The 27861-nt window shown below is 45.8% G+C and overlaps 1 protein-coding gene across 1 annotated transcript in view; it reads left to right on the top strand.

Moving 5' to 3' along the window:
• Positions 1-27861, top strand: part of COL16A1 (collagen type XVI alpha 1 chain) — a 259550-nt gene that overhangs the window by 160162 nt on the left and 71527 nt on the right. Inside the window, exons 24-33 of the mRNA XM_060258217.1 lie at positions 1839-1874; positions 5104-5196; positions 6194-6238; positions 6563-6598; positions 8797-8850; positions 16720-16842; positions 17395-17430; positions 20197-20304; positions 24809-24931; positions 27349-27402. Coding sequence (XP_060114200.1) covers positions 1839-1874; positions 5104-5196; positions 6194-6238; positions 6563-6598; positions 8797-8850; positions 16720-16842; positions 17395-17430; positions 20197-20304; positions 24809-24931; positions 27349-27402 — 708 coding nt within the window. The remainder of the gene's footprint in view (positions 1-1838; positions 1875-5103; positions 5197-6193; positions 6239-6562; positions 6599-8796; positions 8851-16719; positions 16843-17394; positions 17431-20196; positions 20305-24808; positions 24932-27348; positions 27403-27861) is intronic.

Below are 27861 nucleotides of genomic sequence, written 5' to 3'. Positions count from 1 at the left end.
GACCTCCAGGCGCACCATCGAATGGAACATCTGGTAGTCCTCATCGTGCATGTCTTTCGGCCTCGGATCCCCTCCGCCTGCTTCCATGCACTCGGCACCCTCGCTCTTGTCCTCTGGCACTTGGATGACTATGATGCTGTCCACTTCCCCTGGCTCGATGGTGCCCGGGTTGGTGGCCTCTGTTTCGGCCATTCGGACCCTTCGGGTGTGGCGGGTCATGATGGCTTCCCGGAGGATCGGGGCCTTGTCCATGGTAGTGGTTGAGGTCCGCGGTTGGTATTGCCGGGGCGTAATCACCAACTGGAACTGGGGAGGGGACGCCGCGGTTCTGCTGGAGTCAAGGATGTGCCACGGCATCTCGGTCTCCCCCTCTTCGTTGGGAAGCTTTCCGTTGTCTGGAATCTTTTCTGCCATCAGGTTTTAAAGTTGCCGGAAAGGTTGAGCTTCGAAGGGGAGTCTTTCAAAATGTCAAGTCGGTGGATTCAATAACGAGGCTTTGTTGATAACAAAGTAGCTAGTTTATTGATATCATAGTTCTCGACTACAAGGAGATTGAAAGACTAAAGATCATACAGTAGAATGCAATCATATAAGGTACACTTCAAAGGGATTCTTGAGGGAGGGGTACTATGCAGGGCACATTCACACATTGATGTTACAATTTTGTTCTCAGGCCTGCTTTGGCCTTGAACGTCTCCTCCTCCGATGCCCAGCCTGAGAAGGCTCTATAATCTCTTTCACATATTCCCATTTCAAAGCACAACTACATAACAAAGGAAAGGAGGGGGGTGAGGAGAGTTCAGGCTAGCAGCATTGGCATATAGTATGGCTTTTACCCAGGATGCTTCTCTCCTGAACCAAAGATTGAGTGCAGGCTTGACCACAGTTAAAGCAGACTTGACAACCAGTGCCCGCTGAACCTGGCCATTCTCACTTGCCCGTGGGCAGACTCGGGCAGGCAAAAGTGGCTGGGCAGTGTTGTGTGCTTGTTTGTAGGGATGATAGGCTGCTGGTGGCCTGCGATGCCAAAAATCCTGGTGCCAGCCCTGCCTCTTCCCCAAGTTCTGAAAGTGCCCAGAGGTTTGACAAGGTTGGGAATCTCTGGTGTAGAAAAGGTGTACAACAATACATATCCTTGAATATGCAGGGCATGTGAACTAGCAGTTCTGTTCCCTGCTAGCCCATATGCCCTGCATTATGCACAGAGTTATGCACACTGTCCCTTCCAGGGATTTTCTTCACTTGCCTTACATGAATTAATCACTTCTGTATTAGTTGTTAGGAGCAGCTGCCTTCTGATTTGCCACATGAGAGGGATCATGTGACCCAAAGTTGTCTGTTGAGAATGTAGAGTGGGTGGTTCTGGGCATAACTTGGCGTTGAATTAAGTGGAGGTGTGTTTGCTTGAACATGCCCCCTACTAGACCTGCGTTTGCTCAGACATGGCCCTGCTATACATGTGTGTGCTCAGATATGCCCCTGCCAGATGTTGGTTTGGTGGGCAGCTCCACCCATGCTTATCACATTTAATTCCACTTTCAGCAGCTTAGCAATTGAACAGTCACATTGTGAAATAGGCATATGTGGCAGAGATTGCTCTCCGGTTTCACCAGGTACTGAAATCTATACGGCTCCACCCACCTCACGTGTTCAAAACACTCTTATGGGCCTGAGCACACCTGGTGTTTGAACTAAATCTCTTTGTGTTGTTATGGCTACCGCAGATGTTTCTCCTGTGAGAGCCCCAGCCCCATTGCCCTTTCCCAGTTGCCAAGGAGATTAACTGTTCCAATGCCTTCTATAGGGCTGTCTATTCCCATTTCTTTTTTATTTTTCAGGGAGACCCTGGGATCAATGGAATCAAAGGAGAGAAGGTAGGTGATTGTTTCTCTTGATATGCCCCTCTGGATCACCCCCTAAAACCTTTTTTTTTCTGGTTGCGTTTGTTGCTGACTCAGATATTGTCCAGGCACAATGATCTCTTCCTACCACCTTCTTTTCCTATACCACCACCAGCCTATATCTTTCTGTGTTTCTTTCATATGCACACACCAAAGAAACAGGCTCTGATGATAAAGTTGGAAGATTGAGACAGTTGATAGGACCTGTTTATTCTATCAGCAGAATAAAGTGGTGAAGGATCATTGAACTGCTTGAGGATGCAGTTGGCTAATGGCATTTTGGATACACCCATACAAAAAAGTCACAATATGGCAAATCATCAGATTGATGAAAGATGGATTAGAATTAGATATAAAGATCAAAGAAGAGATAGTGGCAGAATGTTTTAATGTATGGGTTAATTTATCTTTGGAAAAATAAACAGTGTACACATATCTCCATTAACTACTTTTTGGGATATATATATATGGATGTGTGTGGGGGGAAGTAAGATTAGATAGAAATACCACAGTGATTCCTTTATACATAAGCAGTCATATTTTGGCTGATAAAAGCATAAAAAGCAGTAAGTGAGAAAAGCCATCATTATGACGACTGATGACTGCAGATTTATACCCCACCCTTCTCCCTGAATCAGAGACTCAGAGCGGCTTACAATGTCCTCATCTTCTCCCCCCACAACAGACACCCTGTGAGGTGGGTGGGACTGAGAGGGCTCTCACAGCAGCTACCCTTTCAAGGACAACTCTTGCGAGAGCTATGGCTAACCCAAGGCAAGTGGAGGAGTGGGGAATCAAACCCAGATAAGAGTCTGCGCACTTAACCACTACACCAAACTGGCTCTCCGAATCATCAATATTGTCTAGTAAATTTTAAATAATAATATTTTTCTATCTATAAAATTGTTAAACAGATCTTACATTGTTAAGTACAAATTACTTATATACTTCTGTTTTGGTCTGGTCTACATACAAGTACATTTACATTCCTAACATTCCTAACATTTTTACATTTTCCCTCTCCCTCATAAAGGTCAAGGTGCCATATATGGTTTTCCCCATTCCAGTTGATGCTCACAACTCTGGCCAATTAAGTTGAGATAGAGTTGTAGCTGGAGGCCTCCAAACAAAGGTTCAGGTTAAGCACAGTTTGAAATGCAAAATTATTTGACCTCTTAAACAAAATGGTTGGCTTTGCACAGGAAGAGCTTGGGAGTTGGTGCCCAAATGGTGCTGTATTTGGTGAGAAATAATGCAACAGTATGAATACCAACAGGAACCCTTTAAGTGGAAAGTACTGGTGGGATCACTGGCTTAAGTGGTCAGATTATCTTTCAGTACATATGTATGTTTGAACATCGGAGATGAGTTTCTTCTCATAAAGATTTCATAAAAGCACTATAAGCAGACAGTGAGTTTAAAACTTAGAGCTGAACTGCGTTTAAAGTGTCATCAAGTCTCATCCAATTTATGGCTAACTCATGGTATTTTCCAGGCAAGAGATCTTCAGAGGTGGTTTGTCATTGCCTGCCTCTGTACTGCAACCATGATCTTCCTTGGTGATCTTCCATCCAAGTACTAGACAAACAGGGAAGGTTCAAGAAGAGATTACATGTGAGATTGCTAGAATTCATTCAGAAGTTCAGAACAATAGACCCTCCCCAGGGCTGAATGGGAACATAGTTTCATTATCTCACTACAGATGCTAATTTTCTGCCTCCAGGCATTTCCCCTATGCTCTAATCAAGCTGATTAGAAAGTGCTTTATGCCGTTGCATCCTAAATCCCTTCTCTGCAACATCCCTCCCACCTTTTGACTGATATATAAGAATAATAGAATCATAGATTAACAGAATGGGCCACAGAGGCCACCTAGTCCAATCCCATGTGTAGTGCAGGATCAGCCTAGAGCAGGGGTCCCCAGCCACCAGGCCGTGGACCGATACTGGTCCGTGGCATGTTGGCAACTGGGCCACATAGCCCCGCTGCCCCCCCCTGCAGTGATGCACAGCCTCACCACCCCGCCCGCCCCCACAGCGCCTTCTCTTCCCTCCGTTTGTACACATTTGAGGTCAGAGAAGGTGGTGGTGAAGCGCCTCCCTGGCTCATTAAAGGCCGATGCCCCCACCTCCGCCAATCAGGTTATTGGTGTGGAAACGGCAGCAGCAGCGTAAGTGACCAGCTGAAAAAGCCATGCTGCCCTTGCCTCCTTCCCACACCCAGGAAGGAAGTGGGAAGGAGGCAAGGGCAGTGCGGCTTTTTCAGCTGATTGCTCGAGCTGCTGCTATGGTTTCCCTGCCAATCACGTGATCAGCGGGGGCAGGGGGGGGGCAGGTATTGGCCTTTAAAGAGCCAGGGAGGCACTTCACTGCCACCTTCCCCAGGCTTAAACTTGTACAAATGGAGGGAGAAGGAGGCGCCGCAGGGGGTCAGGGAGGAGGAGGCATTGTGGGAGGGTGGGGAGGAGGCATCATGGGGGGGCAGGGAGGTGGAGGAGGCACCACAGGGGGTGGGGAGTAGGCGGTATTGCAGAGGGGCGGGGAAGAGAAAGAGGCATCTTGGGGGGGAGGAGGTGCTGCAGGGGGGGCCAATTTCAGTGCCCCTACCCTGCTGGCCCCAGGGCCGTGGTGGACGGGCCGGCCCCTGGGGCCAAAAAGGTTGGGGACCACTGGCCTAGAGCATCCCCAACAAGTGTTTGTCCAGCAGCTGTTTAAAGACTGCCAGTGAGGGGGAGCTCACCACCTCCCTTGGTAGCTGATTCTAATGCTGTAAAAAGCACTTATTCTAAAAAGCTTTTCTTAATATCCAGCCAGTACCTTTCCACCCTTCATTTAAACTCATTCTTCTTTTAAACTCTCCTTCCTGGCCTCCTCTGAGGACTCAAAGATCTCCATTCCAACTTGTATCTCTACAAAGGGAGCTTTGACTCTCAAAAGTTTATACCCTGAAAATCTTGTGCATCTCCAAGGTGCTACTGGATTCGGATCTAACTGTGCTACTCTGTAAAGTGTTACATAGATGGCCCTACAAAAATACTAATCCATTATGATAATTTGTAAACTCTGTCTTACTTTCTACTCTTGGGCCCATCATGTTCCTTGCAACATTCTCATGCAACTCATCTATACTATTCAGTCCTGTTTTCCCTGTTTCCTCAAGAGCTATTTTCATTGATATCTGGCTGTCTTCTTTTTCCTGTAAGGGTGAGTCGTGTCTTTCATGCAGCCCCATGGCCCTTGCATCCACACTGGAGGCTCCTGGAAAAGAAGGGCCCAAAGGAGAACAAGGGCCACTGGTGAGTGTTGGGCCATCTTCCAAGACTGTAGTTAAGAGTTCTGCAAAAATCCCCTTTTCTCTGTTTAGGAAATCCATAAGAAGAGCCCTGCTGGATCAGCCTAGGGGTCCATCTAGTCCAGCATCCTGTTTCACACAGTGGCTAAGCAGTTGCCCTAGAGGGCAAACAAACAGGGCATAGAGCCAAGGCCTCCCCTTAAAGTTGCCTCCTAGCACTGGAATTCAGAGGGTTGTTGCCTCTGGGTATGGAGGCTCCTTTTAGTAACCATGGCTAGTAGCCATTGATGGACCTCTTCTCTGTGAATCTGTCTAAGCCCCTTTAAAGCCATCTGTGCTCATGGCCGTCACTACATCCACTGGTGGGTAGTGAGAGCATCCAACAATGTCTAATGGGAGCAAGCAGTATGTGTGGGGCTCCTGAAATATTCTGTCACCATGAATGAGCAAAGAGCATATTTTCCATGTGCATACAGCTTTGGTGCACAGCAGCGGAGCTTCAGATTTTTGTGAGGGTGTGTTTGTGGAAGCCAAAGCTGTATACCAATGGAAAATAGTGAGTTGTCCCATTCATACAATATGGCATCTTCACATAGCATGCACTCCTATTATGTGCGTTTGAGTTCCACAACTGAACATCTGAAAAGGGTTAAGGGCTTAGGAGTAGGGAAGAGATAAAAAGCAATGCACATATGGGAATGTAGCACCCATGGTTTCTAGTCCTCATTGCCATAAGGAAAAAAGTCTCAAAATCTCTAGGCAACTCCTGTCTACAAAATTTATTAATAGCTCATATTAGTAAATAACAATTCGGTTCAGTGACAAAGCTGAGGAAGAATTCTGATTAGCTCTGCAAACCTGCAGTTCCCAGCTTTGATGGGGAAAACCATCATCATTAGCTTTGTTTGAAAGACCAGGAGTAGTATCCAGGGCTCCCTCTGCTCCCCCGATTGTTCTGCTGACTCCTCAATTTATTAAGATGGTTTTTGATTCTTTTACAGGGAGAATCCGGCCTTCCAGGGCCTGCTGGAGTCAAAGGAGAAAAGGTAATAGGGACTTTCAGGTTACCATGGAGACTCCTAAAAGCTTACTTTATCCTTGCAAGTAAAAACCAATCAGAGGTTGATGTGAGTTCATCCACACAGCATTCCCATTCCCCTGGTCGTGCTAGTGGATCTCCCAACACCAGCTCCTGTTGCCCTCGGCCACTCTGACTTGCTTAAGATTACCCCCTGCAGAATTCATACACTCTCTCAATCATGGAAACAGGTTAGCTGTAGGCTTTGTTTCTCAGGACAGCCAACCGCTTAAAAATTACTACTGTTTCTTGTCCTCCTTCAGTAATTCATGTTTTCTTCTCTGTTCCATAGGGAGATACTGGACCTGTAGGACTCACAGGAAAACCTGTGAGTACAGGAACGTGGCGGAGGGAGGGAGAGGGCAATCTCTCTCTTGGTTCACACCTGTAATTGGATTTTATGGCCAGAATAGCAGAGGAATTGGTTGTGTAATCAACACCTTGGAGAGGGACCATGGCTCAGTGGTAGTGCATCGACTTGGCATGCAGATGGTCCCAGGTTTAGTCCCCAGCATCTCCAGTTGGAAGTAGCAGATGTTGTGAAAGATCCCTACCTGAGATTCTTGGAGAGCAGCTGCCAGTCAGAGTAGACACTATGGACCTTGATGGACCAAGCGTCTGATTAATAATAAGGTATCTTCATATGTTCAGCTTCATACCAGCAATAACAACATATGGAGTGAGTGGGGGAGCTGACGAGTTAATAGTCTTTTGAGATCAGATGGAAGACATAGATCAGATTGTTGATTCCTGTAGTAATAAATAATACTGAAACCTCAAATTAATTCAGAATGAAATATTGCCTAACTTGAGATATAACATGAAACCGTGGTTTAATTATGCAACCTATGATTTGTAGATCAGACTGAAGACAGGCCACTGCTAATTTTAATGAGCTGGGGTCTGTCAAGCCAACGTCTAACAGGGGTTGAAGTTGATTGACTTAATCAGGAGAGCCAGTTTGGTGTAGTGGTTAAGTGTGCGGACTCTTATCTGGGAGAACTGGGTTTGATTCCCCACTCCTCCACTTGCACCTGCTAGCATGGCCTTGGGTCAGCCATAGCTCTGGCAGAGGTTGTCCTTGAAAGGGCAGCTGCTGTGAGAGCCCTCTCCAGCCCCACCCACCTCACAGGGTGTCTGTTGTGGGGGAGGAAGGTAAAGGAGATTGTGAGCCGCTCTGAGACTCTTTGGAGTGGAGGGCGGGATATAAATCCAATATCTTCTTCTTCTTCTAAATTATTGTTTGTGTATGATGTATGGATGCTGACATCTCAACTTCACCTTGGCATGTTCCCTTGTGCCACATTCATGCATTCCCTGGCTACAGAGATAAGAGCCGAGGTGACAAAACTGGCATTTGCTGAGGCAAACTTGGATTTGTACACTGGTTTCACAAGCTGTTCACAGTTAAAATCTTGGTGCGCCACACTGTGTGAATGAGCCTAGGTGCCCATTTCTTTGCCTTGTGTGGTTTATTCATCTTGTTAGAAATTGTGGATTTGTGTCATGATATGGTCTGGCATGTTTTAGACTTCAGGATTTTTAATCCTTTAAAGTTATTTCAAGTTTAAAGAAATTACCACTCAATGCTTTTCAGTGCACTTCAGTGTGTCTGTCTCCTCTCCATCCAAATAGGCCCCTTCAGCTGTTGCTTTTAAACAAAGATGACAAGACATCTCAGAAATCTGATACACATTACTGACCTCCCACGTAGGTGGTTTCAGATCCTTCTTGTTATAGATTTCTTGTATCCCATGTGGTTTGTCCCCACCTTTAACATATGGGCAAGTGAGCATTTGCCTATATTCCTCAGCCTCCCTGCCTTCCAAAGGTTACAAGCAAGGTATTTGCATCGCTCTCACCTGCCATCTTTCATGAGAGTTGGGTAAGATGTAGTCTCTGCCTTCATTTCCTCCCACCCTAGTTTTCAGTGTCTGCCATCACAGAATATGAGCAAAATGCTTGTCCTGAAAGACAGGGGAGTGTAGAGACAGAACGGAGAACAGAATAGTGAGCAGACATGTCTCTGCGCTTCATAAATGGAATCAAGAAAAAGTCTCCTTAAGACAGCTAGGATATGCAATCATTAGAAGAAAGTGAAAATGCTATGCACAAAACAGAAGCACCTTTCCGGAAGATCCGCTTTACCGGGAACTAGGAGTTTCTCCCCTTGCAACCCTGCCCTTTGCTTCATGCAAGTTTGAAAAGTAGATAAGAAACCAGCAGAAATTATTGTGAACATTTCCAAAGTTTCCAGAAGTTATGAATTATTACATTGCATGTGGTGGGTACAGGAATATGCTAGAGAAGATGGAATGTAGTTGACATTTTTCTCAGTTACTATCTGAATGCACATCTCTAATACCTTTTTTACACAAACAGTCAATCAAACAGGAACCAAAATAAGCATTCTGTGATGCATCTCAGTACTGCAACAATGGTCTTGGGAAGATGCCCACACCCTCCCACAAACATAAACATTTTTATTCCAAACTCTGCTGGAACTGACTCCTTGTTTGTTTCTAGGGCGGCCGAGGGAGCAAAGGTGACTCTGGAGATACAGGAGCCAAAGGCGAGAAGGTGAGCCTGCTCAGCACCAGAGGATGAAAAGGGGTTGCAAGATCTCGTTATCCATGAAACAGCCAGTGTGCCATAATTGTGCTTGCTAACTGATGGGGAGACTAGGGTTCATATTCTTGCTTCCCTAGGAAGCTCACTGAGTGACTGTGGGTGAAGTTAATCTACCTCACAGGCTTGTTTTGAGGATAAAATGAGGGCAAAAGCCAGGTATACTGCCACAAACACCCTGGAAGATGCCTGTTCTAAAGAACAGGATAGCTAAACCAACCAGTAGTCACCTGAAGGTTCATCTGCAGGAGCCACCTTGAGGCAGAAGGGAACCAGACTGCCTACAGCAAAAAATTGCTGCCCTCCCTTTTTTAACCTCTGGAAGGCCTTGCCTTCCTCAGAAAACAATCAGTGGCCACTGCAAACTGCCAAAAGGAAGCACATGACTTCCATCTGTTGGGAGGCATCTGGAGTTCAGTAATATCATGGGGGTATGGAATTTAGGTTTGGACAGACAAAATTTACTGTAGCATTTGGCAGTCTGCATTCAAAGACAGACATAGCAGATGATGGTTTAATGCAATTTTGTTGATCTGGGGGGGGGGGGGGGATTTTAAAATCCAGGAGTGAGCTTTGCAAAAATTGATTCTGTACATTTCCATTGTATTGGGAGCTTTATACCTAAGCCACATGTAGAGGCAAGTCAACAAACACGGAAAGGGAACAAAAGTAAGCATGATGGGCCTGCCACTAACCAAAGCGCTCCCTGCCTTCTAGGGCTGCTGGGTAGTGCCTGGCAACTGGACAGAGGATTACAGCGCACAGTAGTGCAGGAGAAAAATGTTTTTTAAAAATGCAGCCTCATGTACTTATTATTTATTTAATTCAATTTTAGACCACCCACCCCCGTAGGAGAGGGCTCAGAGCAGTGTACATCAAAGAAATCTTACATAATTATAACGAAACTTAAAAATCACAAAAAGTATAAAACAATAAATTACCAGTCATATGGCAATGAATTGCCGAAGTATGCCACTGCCTTGGGGAGGCAGGAGTGCCAGCCAGGTGGAAAATCATCACGGGGCTCAACCAAATACCTGGCAGAACATCTCTGCCTTGCAAGTCCTGTGAAATTGTGTTAAGTCCTGCAGGGTGAAGATATCCTTTGACAGAGAGTTCCACCAGGTTAGGTTCGGGAAGTTCTTTCCGAAAGTGACAAAGAATAGCTCTAGGAAACTCCTAACAATACCCAGAACAGGTGTGGCCAGAGCAATCCCATAGGGTTTTCAGGGCAAGAGATGGATGGAGGTGGCTTGCCATTGCTTGCCTCTGTGTAGCAACCCTGGGCTTCTTTGGTGATCTCCCACCCAAATACTAACCAGAACTAATGCTGCTTAGCTTTTGACATCTAATGGCACTGGGCTAGCTTAGGCCATTCAGGTCAGGGCAAGTCTGATTGGCTAGCATCCATGTAATCAAAACATACCACAGATGCCATTTTTCTGGAGCCAGAGGGAGGAATGTATACGCTACTTTATTTTCTTAAGATAGGTAAATGTTGATTGCATTTTCCACCACCACCAATGTGCCTGAAGCATACAGGAGGGGCAAAACTGAGACCAGAATTTGACTGGTGTAATAATAATAATAATAATAATAATAATAATAATAATAATAATAATAATAATAATAATAATAATAATAAACTTTTATTTATACCCCGCCCTCCCCGCCTAGGCAGGCTCAGGGCGGCTAACAGGACATGGTAAACCATGATACAGATAAATAACAGATAATATAATTAATAATTTAGACAATAAAACCAATAAAACAGTATGAGATTAAAATACAATCGAATGGCGTATAAGGTGGCTTGGTATTACTGATCTTATCAGGAGTTCTGTCTTAAAAAGCTAGCTGGAAGAGGGCAGTTTTGCAGGCCCTACGGAACTGGTTAAGATCCCGTAGGGCCTGCACCTCTTCCGGCAATTGATTCCACCATTGGGGGGCCTTTGTAGAGAACACCTGTTCTCTGGTAGCTCTTAATCTAGTTTCTTTTGGCCCAGGGATTTCAAGAAGATTTTTTGAGCTTGATCGCAGTGCCCTCTGGGGAACATATGGAGAGAGGCGGTCCCTAAGGTAGGCAGGTCCTCAACCATATAGGGCTTTAAAGGTAATGACCAGCACCTTGTAACAAACCCGGTAAACAATTGGCAGCCAGTGCAATTCCCGCAGCCCAGACTGCACATGTTCCCACCGAGGCAGTCCCAGTAGCAGCCTGGCTGCTGCATTTTGCACTAGCTGCAGTTTCCGGGTTCGGTACAGGGGCAGCCCCATGTAGAGGGCATTACAGTAGTCCAACCTTGAGGTGACCATTGCGTGGATCACTGTTGCCAGGTCGCCGCGCTCCAGGAAGGGGGCCAGCTGCCTCGCCCATCTAAGGTGAAAAAAGGCGGACTTGGCAGTAGCTGCTATCTGGGCCTCCATTGTCAAGGGAGGCTCCAGTAGAACTCCCAAGCTCTTAACTCTGCGCACTGCTACCAGTTGCGCCCCATCAAAAACTGGGAGAGAGACCCCATTCCCTAAACCGCCGCAACCCAGGCAAAGGACCTCTGTCTTCGCTGGATTCAGTTTCAGCCCACTCAGCTTAATCCAGTCTGCCACGGCTTGCAATGCTCGGTCCAGATTTTCCGGGGCATTGCCAGTCTGGTCACCCATCAATAGATAGAGCTGGGTGTCATCAGCGTACTGATGGCAACCCAGTCCATGTCTCCGGGCAATCTGGGCAAGGGGGCGCATAAAGATGTTGAATAGCATCGGAGAGAGAACTGCTCCCTGCGGCACCCAACAATTGAGTGAGTGTCTCTGGGACAGCTTTCCTCCAATTGCCACCCTTTGTCCCCGACCCTCAAGGAAAGAGGAAAGCTGACCCCTGAATCCCTGCATCGGCAAGGCGGCGGGCCAGCAGCCAGTGATCGACCATATCGAACGCAGCTGATAGGTCTAACAGCAGCAAAACCGCTGCGCCGCCTTGATCCAGGTGCCTCCGGAGATCATCCATGAGAGCGACCAAGACTGTCTCCATCCCATGTCCCGGGCGGAAGCCAGACTGGAATGGATCTAAGGTGGAAGCGTCCTCCAGAAAGCTCTGCAGCTGCAGCGCAACAGCCCTCTCAATAACTTTGCCCAAAAAGGGCAAATTTGAGACCGGCCGGTAGTGTGCCAATTCGGTCGGGTCTGATGTAGCCTTTTTTAGGAGAGGGTGGACCACTGCCTCCATCAGAGGGGCAGGAAAGTGGCCCTCTGAAAGAGATCTATTTATGATGTCCCGTATAGGACATCTTAACTCCTCCAGGCAGGCTTTAATAAGCCAGGAGGGACATGGGTCAAGATCACAGGTTGTTGCACGTGCAGCAAAGAGGACTCTGTCAACTTCCTCCAAGCTGAGCGGGTCGAAGTGATCCAGGATCAAACTAGAAGGCAGGCACGGAGCCTCGAGTATACATACTGAATCCAATATGGCAGGGCAGTCGCGGCGGAGCGATTGGACTTTATCTGCAAAATATTTCGCAAAAGCCTCACAGCCTATCTCTAATTCCTTAACATTTGGTTTGCCCTGTGGCAATGTAGTAAGTGTTCGAATTATCCTAAATAATTGTGTCGGGTGCGAATTTGCAGACACAATTTTAGCCGCAAAGTACATTTTCTTTGTGGCCTTGACTGCCATCTCATAGGATCTCATACATTCCCTATAAGATGCTCTGATTGCTTCGTCTTGAGTGCGCTGCCATTGCCTCTCTAGCCGTCTGAGGCCTTGTTTCAGCTGGTGTAATTCCGGGGTATACCACGGCGCCAGCCTAGTCCAGGGTCGCAGAGGGCGTCGAGGTGCGATCGCCGCCCTGGAGAGTCGGCTATGCCAGACCTCAGCCAGGGCCTCCAAGGAGTTGCCAGAGGGCCAGGGATCCCGAAGAGCCATTTGGAACCGTTCCGGGTCCATTTGGCTCCGCGGGCGAGCCAAAATAGGCTCGACGCCTGAGCAGGTTTGGGGTGGAGCGTTCACACGAGCCTTAAGGGCGTGGTGGTCCAACCATGGCACCACTTCTATGGTTATATCGTCCACCACAACCAATGTGCTACCAATGTATACGCTACTTTATTTTCTTAAGATAGGTAAATGTTGATTGCATTTTCCACCACCACCAATGTGCCTGAAGCATACAGGAGGGGCAAAACTGAGACCAGAATTTGACTGGTGTAGAGAGCCACTCGTAACACAAGTTGCAAAGCTGGGTTCACACTTCAGGCTGAGAACCTGATGCAGTATTAAGAATTTAATCCGCACTCTCTCTTGCACTCGGCTCATAAAAACAAGCCACATTTAAGCCAGGCAGTGATGCTGAGAATTCTGCAGGCATAATGCTGATGGTCACCATTCCATGTTGTTTATTTCTGTGGCATTATCTCTCTTTAGTGACTCAAATTTCCCACCTCTTCCATCTCTGTTGTGTCCTAGGCTCAAATGGGAGAACTGTTACTTTTGGAGGGAACTGTTACTTTTGGAGGGAAGCTGAACAAGCCAAAGCTTGTACTCCACACCAGGGTTCCAGAGAAGGCCTAAGCGTGCCCAATCAGGGGAAGGATTGAAACATAAGTAGCCAATCAACATCTAGGCTCATACTGTACCCTGATAGGCCCTTAGGGCCCTGTAAATAGCCAATCCATGTACATAGTTAAGGACCAATCAGAAGGGGGCAAGAATTGTATAAAGGAGCAGGAAGTTTGAATAGAGCTCAGCCTGTGTGTGTGTTCCTGAAGTAAAGCTTGCTGAAATCACTCTCCGACTCTGGTCTCTTACTGCGCCAACCCCAGTACTTTACACTGGCGACGAAGGTGGGATGCCAGTAAGAACCAGCAACAGAACCAGGAACACGGAAAGGTGGCTAAATCCAAGCCATCTGGGTCCGCACCTCCGCTCTGCGCACACCCCAGCTCGCAAGCCGCCCAGACACGCTGCCAAGAATGGAGGCTCCAGCCAACCTCCTACAGCCCTTTAGCATCGATCGCCCCGAGCTGTGGGACTCGTGGGTCGAAGGCTTCCAGTCATACCTGACCTTCCGGAAGATTACAGAAACTACCATGCAGAGAGCTCTGCTTATCAGTACGTGTGGCACGGAGACCGTGGACTTAGCCAGGGCTCTTCTCCAACCCAGGAAGCTCTCAGAGACGCCGGTGGACGACATCATCAGCGCTCTGGAGAAGTATTTCCAGCCCCAGCCAACCAAGCTCACCCAGCACTGGGACTTCCGACAAAGGACACAGAAGGCAGGCCTAAGCGTGCCTAAGCGTGCCCAATCAGGGGAAGGATTGAAACATAAGTAGCCAATCAACATCTAGGCTCATACTGTACCCTGATAGGCCCTTAGGGCCCTGTAAATAGCCAATCCATGTACATAGTTAAGGACCAATCAGAAGGGAGCAAGAATTGTATAAAGGAGCGGGAAGTTTGAATAGAGCTCAGCCTGTGTGTGTGTTCCTGAAGTAAAGCTTGCTGAAATCACTCTCCGACTCTGGTCTCTTACTGCGCCAACCCCAGTACTTTACAATCTCCCAATACAACTAAGTACAAAAAAAGAGATTAGATAAGCAGAGATAAATGACAGATGGATAGGAAGGCATTCCTGTTCTATGTTTCCTTTCATGTTCTCCCATCCAGTGTTCTCAGGCCACCCTTGGCAAAGCCTCGGGGAGGGTTCTCAATAGTCAGAGCCTGGCAGACACAGAGTTACTTTTGACTTGACAAACTCTAGCATGTAATCAGGCTCTGGCATCTGTCTGAGCCCTATTGATTGTCAGCATCAGATATTCCCAGGATGACATTCAGGACTTTGCTAGCGGAGGTTTAGAACGTGATACTTGACATCTTGTTATTATCTGATAATTTGGTGAAAGAGGACTGGAAGAATTCCAGGAAGGCATTGACAGGGTTCTGGAGAAGCAGCTCTCCATCTGTCTTAGAGATTCATCTTAGGTCATGGTTCTCAAACTGCACTGTTCAGTTAAGGACAGGGCCAGCCCTGCCACTAGGCAATTGCCTAGGGTGCCAGCCTTCTAGGGGCATTGAATTGGGTGCGCCCATGGGACTCAGTGATGTTATCAGTGTTTGGGAGGGGCACCAGACGTTAGCCTTGCCTAGGATGCCAGATAGTACAGGGCTGGCCCTGGTTAAGGCTATACTGAATACCACACCCCCTTTTTAGTAAAGGACTAGGCAAAGTGTCTCATTGTAACTTACAAGACATATAATATATGCTTTTGCCCTGCCAGTTATTTGGTCTTTTGGGGAGGAAGAAATTATCAGTTTGTATCAGTTTTGTATTAGAATATTCATTAATCTTTTTTTTGGTGTAAAACAATTTTTATTAGTAACATATGGTAATAAGAATATTCATTAATCTTTGAGGATCCTTAAGAACAAGGAGAGCCCTGCTGGATCAGACCAGTGGTCTGTCTAGTCCTACATCCTGTCTCACACAATGGCCAGCCAGTTCCTGTGGATGGTTAACAAAAGGGCATAGAGGCTGAGGACTTTCTCTGATGTTGCCTCCTGACCCTGGAATTCAGAGGCTTAGTGCCTTTGAATGTGGAGATTCCCCTCAGTCACCATGACTAGAAGCAAATGATAACTGTGAATCTCTCTCATCCCATTTTAAAGCTGTTTATTTCTGTTGCCATCACTACGTCCTCTGACAGTGAATTCCACATTTTTATGTCTGTGTAAAGTAGTGTTTCCTTTTGTCTGTTCTGAACTTACTGCCCACCAGATTCATTGGATGCCATCATGTTCTGGTATTTTGGGAGAGGGAGAAAAAGTACTCTTTGTCAACTCTATGCATCCCATGCATAATTTTATAAACCTCTAATATGTTCTCCCTAGTAATCCCCTTTCTAAACTGAAAAGTTCCAATACTCTTCAGCTTTTCCGCATAGGGAAGGTACTCCAACCCCCCCCCCCCCGCCCCCAATCATCTTGGTCACCCTCCTCTGTACTTTTTTCAGCTCTGCAATTTCCTTTTGGAGATGGGGTGATCAGAACTGTACACAAAGATGGAGTCCAGTACACAGTATTCCAAATGAGACTGCACCATAGATCTACACAAGGGCATTACAATATTGGCTGTTTTATTCTCAGTCTCTTTCCTACTAATCTCTAACATAGAGTTTTTGCCTTTTTCATCACTGCAACACACTGGGTTGACTCTTTAATTGAGGTATCCACTACAACCTCAAGATCTTTCCCCCTCTCCATCTCAGCAAATTCAGACCCCATTAGCCTATACTTCAAGCTGTGATTTTTTTTTTGTCCCAAAGTGCATCATCCTGTGTACATTAAATTATTTCTGGAGACTAACTGATGGTCAATGAAAATAAACCCTGCATGCCCTTACTGTTGGTAAAAGACATATTACAACACCGGAAAGATAAATGCCTACCTCCAGTAATCTAAGGAATTGAGCACCTTACAGCCTTATCAGCATACCATATGGCATATAGAGGACAATTTTGCATAGACATATTTTTAGATGTTTGGAAACCTTTTATAGATGCTTATTTATAGACTTTCCGCTATTGTTCTGATATTTTGCTTTTGTTTTTAATTTATTTGGGGGGTAATTAAAAATCAATGGATTAAAAAACCTGGGTTTGCAGGTCTTAGCAAGATTGGAAGGCAGTCCAACTTCAAACATCTGGAGAATCTCTCCCTTGAGAGATTTCTTTTTAACACTACCACGTCCTGTGCCCAGTCTGCAGCACTTCTCTGCCATCTGCCCCCTGATTTGTTGTCTTCTTTCCGATTTCAGTCCATTTGTCATCCTCTTTCAGGGAGAACCTTGTGAACAGTGCTCTTCTTCTCTCGAAGGCGGGAAGACAGTGGTTGCCATACCGGGTCCTCTGGGAAAGAAGGGAGAGCCAGGGCTTCCTGGAACTGGGATTCCTGGAAAACCAGTGAGTGAACTTTTGAACTGTGCCTCAATTTATTATTCAATTAGGTCACTTGCAGTCTTCCTTTCTGACTGAGGCTCAAGGCGGATTGCACAATTAAAAGCAATGCAGTAAGAGATATTCGATCCATTTAACAGACAATGCAATGAAGCTGGATCACAAAATTAGAGAACACTGAAAGCAGTATGGTACCTATGCATGCTGGAGAATGATGCAGTGAAACAGTGGACCCAGGGATGTGACTTGAGGTGGGAATGTAGGGAAGATGGTTTCAGCCTGCTAAGCAAGGAGGTTTAATCAAATGGTGCAGTGCACATCTCTTAAATGAGACACATTGGTGTGGATGTTCAGCGTTAGAGATGAGTGGCAGTAGAACATGGGGAGCTGATCTGGTTTTCTTAGGCCACTTGTAACAACCAATCTGTAAACAGGGTTCCTCCACAGTGGGAGCAGGGAAGCGAGTGCAGTCAGTGAGTTTGGGCTGAACTGCTTTCATTCCATGTTGTTTGTTTTTTCTTTATTTTTATGTTGTTTGTTTGCTTTATTTTTTTTTAGGGGAAACCTGGAGAATCCGGAATAAAAGGGCAGAAGGTGAGAAAATAGGTTGAGGAAGCCCATGAAATTACACAGCCCAAAGGAGGTTGTCAGAGGACAGTTGCTGTGTCACAGAACCCAACAGCAGTTCTACCATTCACACTCTGTATAGAGCACTCAGAAAAGTCATAGGTGTAAAGAATTCTGGCTTTGCGTGCCTCATCTCTTCCTGGTTAAGGGAACTTGCTGAGAATGCTTTGTCCATGGCAACCCAAAATCATGGAACCAACACTAGATGCAGCAGGTCCATGACTCAAGAGTCGGTGACATCTCCTACCTTCTCCTCTGCCAGTATATCTCATGCTATGTTTGCCAAAGTTCTGGGGTGAAATTTCTTTCCAGCTGCAATTATTTAGGCAAAATGCATTGACAAACAGCTCTGCAATTCTTTCCTTTCAGGATATGGTCACCTGCACAAAAGTAAATAGTGTTCCTAAAGTATGGCCATTTACTACTTACAGGCTTCTTCCCTGAAAAACAAAACCATGGAACCAGCACTAGATGCAGCAGATCCATGACTCTGGGGTATAAAACATCCCCAGAGAAATCAATTGATTTTGATTTTTTCAACTGACCTTTGCAAACATAACATACGATGAACATAGGAAGACCCCTGATGGATCAGACCAATGGACCATCTATGCAAGCCAGCATCCTATTTTGCACCAGTAGCGAATCAGTTGCCTTGAAAGGCCAACAAGGAGGGCATAGAGGCCAAGGTCTGCCTCTAATGTTGCTGCAGCACTAAGTATGAGCTGTTTCCTGCCTCTGAATATGGAGATTAAGGGATATAGTGCAATATGGGGAAAGAACTTTGGGGTAAACAAATACTCCACAAGTTTCTGCAAAAAAAACAACAACACTGCTGCAGGCAAGCATTTGTAAGTGCTCTGGAATGACACAACCCCTTCCTCATTCAACAGAAAGAAGATGTGATAATCCCCTGATCTGATGTGATTTGTTAAATAGATTTTTTTTTTAAAAAAAAACATGAATGGGTAGATCCAAACAAAAAAATCCATTCAATATGGATGTGCTTTCAGTGTTTAAAACCAGCTCTGAGAATTGTGAAACATGGATGTCAGCCCTTCAAACCTGATTTTCTATAGAGGGACATTTTTCTACCCCAAGATGCATTGGGATTTATCTTGGGATAGTAAAAACAAATACCAGATACAGGTTTTTTTTTCACATTGTTGCCAGAGGCTGACACATCCTGCTGGTCCTTCAGGCAGTGTGCTGAATAGAAAACTTGCACCAAGAACAGCTGGATCTCTTAACAGTACAATCCTAATCAGAGATACACCCTTCTAAATCCAAAAAGGGCTTCAAAGGGAGTAACTCTGTTTAGGATTATACAGTGTCTTTGCCACTTTGGCAGACTCTTAAACCTTGCTCACAATCACCAGCATCAGTGAGAAGGCTGATTCTTGGAGTCAGACTACATGCTACATTTCCCCCCCCCCCCCTAATGTTCATTCTAAACATTTGTTTTTTTTTCCTGCAAGTGCAGCTGCTGAGCTTACCTTTTCAAGTAGCAGGTGAAGAATTTTGTTTCCAGAGTACAGACACCAATATGTCTACACCCCCCTCCCCCGTGAAAACAGTGGCAATAGACAGGGTGTCTGGACTCTGGCTTGTTTGAACTGTTAAGAACTCTATAGAAGAAGGATATTCAGGGGCACAGCTTGTCATGGAGAGCCAAGAAAAGCCCCTACAGAAATTCCCTTAATACAATTCCTCCAGGTAAAGGATTCCTGTAATGCAATTCTTCAGGATATAGGAGTCCTGCTTCTTCCCATCCTGGGCCATAGCAACCACCACTACTGGCCAAAAGAGCACCACAGCTTCTGTGTTACTTGGCAATTGTCCCTAGAAGGAAATGCACATGCATTTCCTAGCAACCATATCTTAGTGGAGTGTTATCTCTCAGCCTGGGTGGCCTTGCAACCTTGCATTTATTTAGATTTAAAAAAAAATTATACATGAACTGTAGCAAGTACTGGAAAGAGTTAACATATTCCAGGAAGAAGTACAACATTCTACCCCTGGAGAGGAACCACAAGTTTGGTGTTGCCTGGCAACTACGGCCAGTGTGTCCCTCTAAGATGAGTTAGTGTGAGCTAGCTCACAGTTTTTTAGCCTCCAGCTCACACATTTTTGTCTTAGCTCAGGAAGGATGGCTCCAGAACACACTAATTTATGCAGGAGCCAAATCGCTCACTCATAACTTTAATGCCAGTAGCTCACGAAGTAGAATTTTTGCTCACAAGTCTCCACAGCTTAGAGGGAGCATTGAATACAGCCCTCCAGATTTCCTAGCAACCACCACCAGGTAGGCACAGTGCCTCTATTCCAGATTATTCTTCACAACTAGGAAGTGGGAAGTTGACTAAACACAACAGAACAGTACCACACTGTGTGTACCAGAAGGGTACACACACAGCATAACACTCTTGGAGCCATTGCTGTGTTGCTGAATATCTTCTGTATAATGTTTTGACTTAACCATGGGAGGCCGGTAAAGATGCTGGAGAACTCCATTTCTAGCTGGTACCAAATGTATGGCTCAGACAGGCCTGTGAAGCACCTTCTACTGGCCACACTATAGTACATAGCCACTAGAAGCACAGCGGGGCTCTTTATCCCATCCTTCCATGGTGCTACATCAGCCATCAAAGCTGCTGGCTCCTAGAGAGGAGAGGAGGCCACACTCAGGAGGAATCTCCCTTTCTCATTGGATCTGTCTGTTGTCCTTTCTAGGGTACTGCAGGAGACTCAGGAGATCCTGGTACACCAGGCCCAGCAGGAGTTCCTGGCCTTGCGGGTGAGCCAGGAGTCAGAGGACCAGCAGGGGCCAAAGGTGAAAAAGTGAGTGGCTTTTTGTGGTGCAGTGCCAGAAGCGACCAACCAAATCAGAGCATGGCTTCCCTTGTTCTCCACTGAGAGCCAGCACGGTGAAGTGGTTAAGAGTGGAATACTCTAATCTGGAGAACTGGGGTTGATTCCTCACTTTTCCACATGAAGTCAGTTGGGTGACCTTGGGTCAGTCACAGTTTTTTCAGAGTTCTCTCAGCCCCATCTACCTCACAAGGTGCCTGTTGTGAAGAGAAGAACGGAAAGGCAATTGTAAGCCACTTTGAGACTCTGCAAGATAGAGAAAAGTGGAGTACAATCACCAACTTCTCCTTCTCTTCTCCCATTATATGTAGACTTCGGAAAGTTATAAAATTTGACTCTAAAGGAGCAATTCTAAGCAGGTCTACTAGAATCCACCTATCTAATGGGACATTTCCAGGAAAGTGTTCTTTGGATTGTACTGCAACCTACAAAGCAAGGAAGATGGGCAGGTACATTGCAGAGGAGTGCACTATAGATGTGAATTTTATTTGCGTGCCATTGTGTGCAAATCCAAACTTTCTTTTTAATAAGCTATGGTTTCTTTTCACTGTTCTTCTATCTTGACTTCATCCAGCAGCTGAACTTTCCTAGTATCTCTCTCCTTTTTCCTTAAAAAGTGATACCCACATCTGGGCCACACATTACTTACCATCATTGGTATGTCTGAGTGGCACCACAGCACTGCCAAGTCCCCCTCCTCCTGTATTTTGGCAATATGGTCCAGTCATATTACAGGCTGTTTAGGTGACCCATCAGGCTTCATACCCATGACAATGTGAGAAGGCAGAGGACAATAAAGCATGTAGAACCTGAGCACCATAGAGCATGTAGACCATGATCCCCAATATTGGAATGAAGGCCATTTCTGGATACTTAGGGTGTGGCTCAAAGATAGAGCATCTGCTTGGAATGCAGGAGGTCTCCAGTTCAGTCCCTGGCACCTCAACTACAAAGATCAGATACTGGGGTGATGTGAAAGACCTCAGTCTGAGGCACTGGAGAGCTGCTGCCAGTCTTAGTAGACAGTAAAGACCTTGATGGACTGATTCAGTCTAAGGCAACTTCATGTGTTCTATTGTTGTCACTGGGCTTCATCTTAGTGGAGCTGAAAGCAGGAGCTCTTGGAGGCACAAGAGCCTAGTTGGGGATTGATCCAAGGCCTGACCTGATGCTTTGCTATAGGAAGACTCCACGTTGCCTGCTTTTACGCTGTCTTATTGGATGCTTTTTATTGTGTTAATTTTGGATTCTGTTATGATTTCTATTCTATTTTATATACATTACATTATATATATATACACACACACATTACATTAATATGTACGTTAATTATTGATCCAACATATTTATTGAGAATTGGGTTCTTTTTGTTGTGTACTAATAAATGATATTTCAAGGAAGCATTCAGCCATATATATATATATATATATATGTTTTAATGCTGATTTTAATTTATCATAGTTATTATTAATAATAATGGTGCTATGTGAGTGCATCTTCCTCCTTTCCTTTCTGAAGTGATAGGGTCCTATTGGTTAAATATTAACTCATGCTACCTGTAGCCCTGTCCAGATTGGTCTGGAACATGGGCTTTTTTTCTTGGGGAATGTGTAATGTAATGTAAAATTTTATTTATATCCCGCCCTCCCCCGCCAGAGCAGGCTCAGGGCGGCTTACAACATTTAAAATGAACAATACAATAATAAAACATTAAGAACACATTAAAACCAATCAGTGATTAAAACATTCCTAGACTAACAGTGGCGGTAAGCATTATTAATTTAGCAGTAAACATTGGTACCATCATTAATGAACGCCTGTTTGAAGAGGGCGGTCTTGCAGGCCCTGCGGAACTGATCTAAGTTCCGCAGGGCCCGCACCTCCTCTGGGAGCTGGTTCCAGAGTTGTGGGGCTGCGGCGGAAAAGGCCCGAGTGCGGGTGCTTTGCAGTTTTACTTCTTTCGGCCCAGGGATATTCAGTTTATTTTTGCCTACTGACCTCAGTGCTCTCTGGGGCTCATATGGGGAGAGACGGTCCCTCAGGTAGGTCGGTCCTTGGCCATATAGGGCTTTAAAGGTTATGACCAGCACTTTGTACCGGATCCGGTATACAATCGGCAGCCAGTGCAGTCCGCGCAGCCCAGGCCGTATATGCCTCCATCTTGGAAGACCAAGTAGTAGCCTGGCTGCTGCATTCTGCACTAGCTGCAGTTCCCGGGTCCGGTATAGAGGCAGCCCCATGTAGAGAGCGTTACAGTAGTCCAGTCTTGAGGTGACCGTCGCATGGATCACCATCGCTAGGTCCTGCCGCTCTAGGAAAGGGGCCAACTGCCTCGCCCGCCTCAGATGAAAGAATGCTGACTTGGCAGTGGCTGTTATCTGGGCCTCCATTGATAATGAAGGCTCCAGTAAAACACCCAGGCTCTTCACCCGTTGCGCCGTCTTCAGTGGCGCCCCATCAAAGGCCGGGAGAGATATTTCCTTCCCCAGAGTGCCACGACCCACCTGGAGAACCTCTGTCTTCGCTGGGTTCAACTTCAGCCCGCTCAGTCTGAGCCACGTTGCAACAGCCTGCAAAGCCCGGTCCAGGTTCCCCGGGGCGGAGGCGGGCCGGCCGTCCATTAGTAGATAGAGCTGGGTGTCATCTGCATATTGATGGCAACCCAGCCCAAATCTCCGGGCAATCTGGGCGAGGGGGCGCATATAGATGTTGAATAACATCGGGGAGAGAACTGCTCCCTGGGGCACCCCACAATCTAGTGTGCGCCTCTGGGATCGCTCACCCCCAATTGCCACCCTCTGTCCCCGACCCATGAGGAAGGAGGAAAGCCATTGTAAGGCCAGCCCCTCTACCCCTATGTCGGCGAGGCGGTGAATCAGCAGCTGATGGTCGACTGTATCAAATGCAGCCGACAGGTCTAGTAACATCAGTATTGCCACACCGCCTCGATCCAGTTGCCGCTGGAGGTCATCCACCAAGGCGACCAGGACCGTCTCCGTCCCATGGCCCGGCCGGAAGCCAGACTGGCACGGGTCTAAGACAAAAGCGTCATCTAGAAATCTCTGTAGCTGCAACGCCACTGCCCTCTCGATAATTTTACCTAAAAATGGTAAATTAGACACCGGTCGGTAGTTTGCCAATTCGGCCGGGTCTGCTGTAGATTTTTTCAAGAGGGGGCGGACCAAGGCCTCTTTCAGAGGCGTTGGAAAATGCCCCTCTAGGAGGGATCTATTTATGATGTCCCGTAAAGGACATGTAAGCTCCCTCTGGCAAGATTTAATCAGCCAAGAGGGGCACGGGTCCAGATCGCATGTTGTCGGGCGAGCAGCAGAGAGAATTCCATCAACTTCTTCCAGGCTGAGCGGGTCGAAGTGATCCAGTGTCAAATCTGAAGACAGGCGCGGAGCCTCAGATTCACTTACTGTATCTAATGTGATAGGCAGGTCCTGGCGGAGCGACGAGATTTTATCTGCAAAATATTTCGCAAATGCCTCACAGCCTATCTCTAATTCTCTAATATTTGGTTTGCCTTGTGGCAATGCTATAAGATCTCCAATTACCCTAAATAATTGTGCCGGGCGCGATTTTGCAGATGCAATCTTGGCTGCAAAGTATTCTTTCTTTGCAGCCTTGACTGCCATCTCATAAGACCTCATAAGCGTTCTATAGGATGTTCTCGTCGCTTCGTCCCGAGTATGCCTCCACCGTCTCTCTAGTCGTCTGAGCCCTTGTTTCAGCTGGCGTAACTCCATGGTATACCATGGAGCCAGCCTCTTGCGAGGGCGCAGAGGGCGCCGAGGTACAATTTCATCGATGGCCCTGGATAGCTGGCCCTGCCAGACTTCCACCAGGTCATCGAGGGAATTGCCAGTGGGCCAGGGATCCCTCAGGGCTGTTTGGAACCGTTCCGGGTCCATCAAGCCCCGGGGGCGAGCCAAAATAGGCTCTCTGCCCATACAGGCAGAATGGAGTTCCAGAACCTCTTTGTGGAAACCAAATTCTTAAAAAATGTTTAAAAGTTTATGAGGGACACTCATGTGGTTCACCTTCATTTCCCTCTTGAGAATTCCAGCACCTCTTTTTCCAGAACCCCCCCCCCGAATATGCAAATTAATATGCAGTAAAAAAGAGGCATACAAATGCATGCAAGCTCCTTTGTTTTTGCAGGAAATGGATTGCGTGCATATGCCCTGATGCTGAATGCACTGAGGCAGGGCCCTTCAGTGAAAACTCAATTTTCTCCTGCCAAGCATTCATTAGCATGCTTACTCTCTGTAAATCCTAAATTGCTTTGAGCCCTCTTTGATAAGGGAGAGAGAAAGCTGGATTTAACCAGTGCAATTAATCAACTGAACAGTTGTTTGATTTAAAAAAATAATTGTGAGGACTAAGGAGTCGGCATATCTAACCTCATTGACACCTTTGGTAATGTATCATTCTGTGCCTTCACGGTCCCCTGTGCCTTGGCCTACAGGGTGAAGCTTGTGAATCCTGCCCCATCTTCACTGGAGACCTGTCTGGCATATCTGGGATCCCAGGGAAACCAGGTCCAAAGGGAGACCGTGGACCTCCAGGTGCAGGACAGCCAGGCAAACCTGTAAGTAGCTTTGCACCTGATTAAGATGGCGATAGGCAAAATGCTCAGAAATCCATCAGACTGGATTTGTTGTAATATACTGATGAAAACTGATCCAGCAGCTATCACTATCTTCATTTGCTTTTGTACATAAAACTATCCAGGGGTGGCCAACGGTAGCTCTCCAGATGTTTTTTGCCTACAACTCCAATCAGTCCCAGCCATTGGCCATGCTGGCTGGGACTGATGGGAGTTGTAGGCAAAAAACATCTGGAGAGCTACCGTTGGCCACCCCTGAACATTCCAGGTTGCATTTTTGTGTGTGTGTGTGTGTGTTAATGATCTTTTAGCAGATTTGCAGTGCCATTCTAAGTGGCTCTTTTCAGAATCCTACTCTGATCTGTTCAAAAGGGACTTTCTCACAAGAAGGTGTTCTTAGGGTGGCAGTGTTAGAACATTAGAAATTCCTCACTGGAGCAGGTTAAAGGGTCCTTCAGCATGTTTCCAGTAAGGACCAACATGAATTTCCCTGATCCTCTAATCCCTCGCTGCAAATTTTGTGAGTTAATTAACAAATGCAATTTTTTTCTGCATTGCGTGAAAAAGTGTTTCCTTTCACATGTCCTGTGGCAGCATGCTGTTAACTGCTTGGCTTTCATTTCTTTAATGAAATGATTTCATTCATGTGTTGCAACACCTCCGTAAAGGCACTTCTTTGAACAAACGTGATTGTGAGGACAGACCTATTCAGAATAACTCCAGTTGATGTCCAGTGAATCAGACTGGAGTAACTTCTGTCTAGGATTTCACCATTAATCTTTTAAGAATGGCAGATAATAATTCTAAGAACAGCTCAGTCAAAAAAGAAGGAAAACCATTGGCATTATTTCCATTAAAGCTGTATTGCAAACCATGCTCTAATTCAGGGGTGGCCAATGGTAGCTCTCAAGATGTTTTTTGCCTACAACTCCCATTGGCCATGCTGACTGGGGCTGATGGGAGTTTTTTGGGTTTCTGATGAAATTTCACTTCCTGTTCTCATGAGTTAATTGTTTGTATATGCATGCTGATGTTTAGCCAGTGAGTAGGTAAAGCCAATGAGAATGTTTGCACGTACTTCCCGCCAAGGCTAGGTGTCAATATGCATAGTGACCATTGAGGGAGAGCCCTAATAGGCTAATCCATATATTTGGGTGGTGGTCTAAGGGAAACCATTTGGTTAGTTTTATTGCCCTTTGTGTTAAGCCCTCAGATCTCCATGCAGTTGAAGTTAAGACTCGAGAGAGTCAAGATGTAGACTAGAAGCTAGATAGGATAATGAATCCTTCTTTGTTTTCTAGAAATCCCAGTCATACCTTTTCCTCATTAGTATAGTAAACTACTTTGTTTCTTAAGCTAAACCGTGTGCCTGGCTGTTATTCATGGTTCACTCCACGTTACTCTGCTAATCGTATATCTAAACCCCAACAGAGTTGTAGGCAAAAAACATCTGGAGAGCTACCGTTGGCCACCCCTGCTCTAATTCATTTAGGTTTGTGAGATAACTGGAGCTGACACTTCTCACAATCCCCCAGTTTTCTTCAGCCATGATTTGAAACACGACACCCGGCCAATACTGGCAATGCACAGCCACTTCCATTCACATTCTGCAATTCTAAGCAAGCACAAAAAAGTCGTAGTTGATAATGGGAGCAAAATTTAGTTGCCTCAGAAATCTCAGTTTTCATTTATTTTAATGAAAAAGGAAGTGCTTGGGCAATGTCTGGTGAGAAGTCCTAGAAGCTAGATGGAAGCCAGCTGCTTTTTCCAGGATTCAGAGTGGTGAAGTTCAGATGCATGGTTTCTTCCTCAAGTGAGAAGAATAAATTATGCAATCCCAGGAAATTATAAAGTTCCTCCTTGCTTCGGCCCAGAATTAAAGTTGCCTTGGTGCAGAATTTTGATACTTGGTTTTTCATGAGAGTGGAAATATTAAAATACCCTTTCCAAGACTGCAGCTCTGTTTTGAAGCTTTTGTCTGAGCAAGGCCCTGTTGGGAAGACAGCTTTTGAAAAATAAAAAAAAAATTGGTCTGCAAAGCTGAGCACTTCGTAGTTAACCATTAAGCTCTGGGGAATTTGCAATGAAAAGTTTAAGCAAGGAATCAGTACTATTATCCATTGGAGTCGCTGACCCCAATTCGAAATCTGTAGTGTTGGTACTAAAATTGTGATTTGGAAGCTAGCCTGACATTTTGCGTCTCCCCCAAATTGACTGGATCCCAGATATTCTAACCTAGAGCAATGCAAGAACAGAAAAAATCAACAAAATAGCTGCTGCAGCTGTGACCTTATTGGATAGGGAGGGAAATCCTTGAAAGGCAGGTAGCCACAATATCCATCACAAGTTCTGCAAGTCAATTTTTTAAAAAGTTGTTTTTAAAACTCACCCAATTCCAGGGGAAACCAGGACTTCCAGGAATTCGAGGACCTCCTGGCTTGAAGGGGCTACAGGTGAGTGTTGGGCAGCAAGGTTGAGAGCTATCTCTTCCATTTGGAGTGGTCCTTTCATAGACATTCCGACAGCAAGATCAGAGGGATGAAGAAAAGGTGGAGTGCTGTTCCTAAGCCACCAAACCAAAGCACTCAAAAACCACCTTGGTGGTTTGTATCCCAGGGAGATTCATCTATTACTCTTTGTCATTGTCTTCCTCCAGTGGGCAAAGATGTTTCTGTTTTTGTAGGCATTCCCTCACTCTCATTGATCTTCCTTTTCATTCATCTATATGTTATGTGTTTTGTTTTACATGCATGTATGTCTAAGCTTGTGTTAATTATTTTGATGTTTAGAGACCCTCCATTGGGTAGAAAGGTGGCTTAAAGAAATTCTAAATAAGTAAATAATAGAAGGAGGGGAGCCAGTTATAAAAAGAGGACAACTGGAAAGGGTGAGGACACCACATTTAAGAAGAG

This window comes from Heteronotia binoei, chromosome 17 (assembly GCF_032191835.1).
Source record: "Heteronotia binoei isolate CCM8104 ecotype False Entrance Well chromosome 17, APGP_CSIRO_Hbin_v1, whole genome shotgun sequence".
Lineage (NCBI taxonomy): Eukaryota > Metazoa > Chordata > Lepidosauria > Squamata > Gekkonidae > Heteronotia > Heteronotia binoei.
The sequence above is the reverse complement of the archived record's forward strand: the minus strand, read 5'-3'. Positions and strand labels throughout refer to the sequence as shown.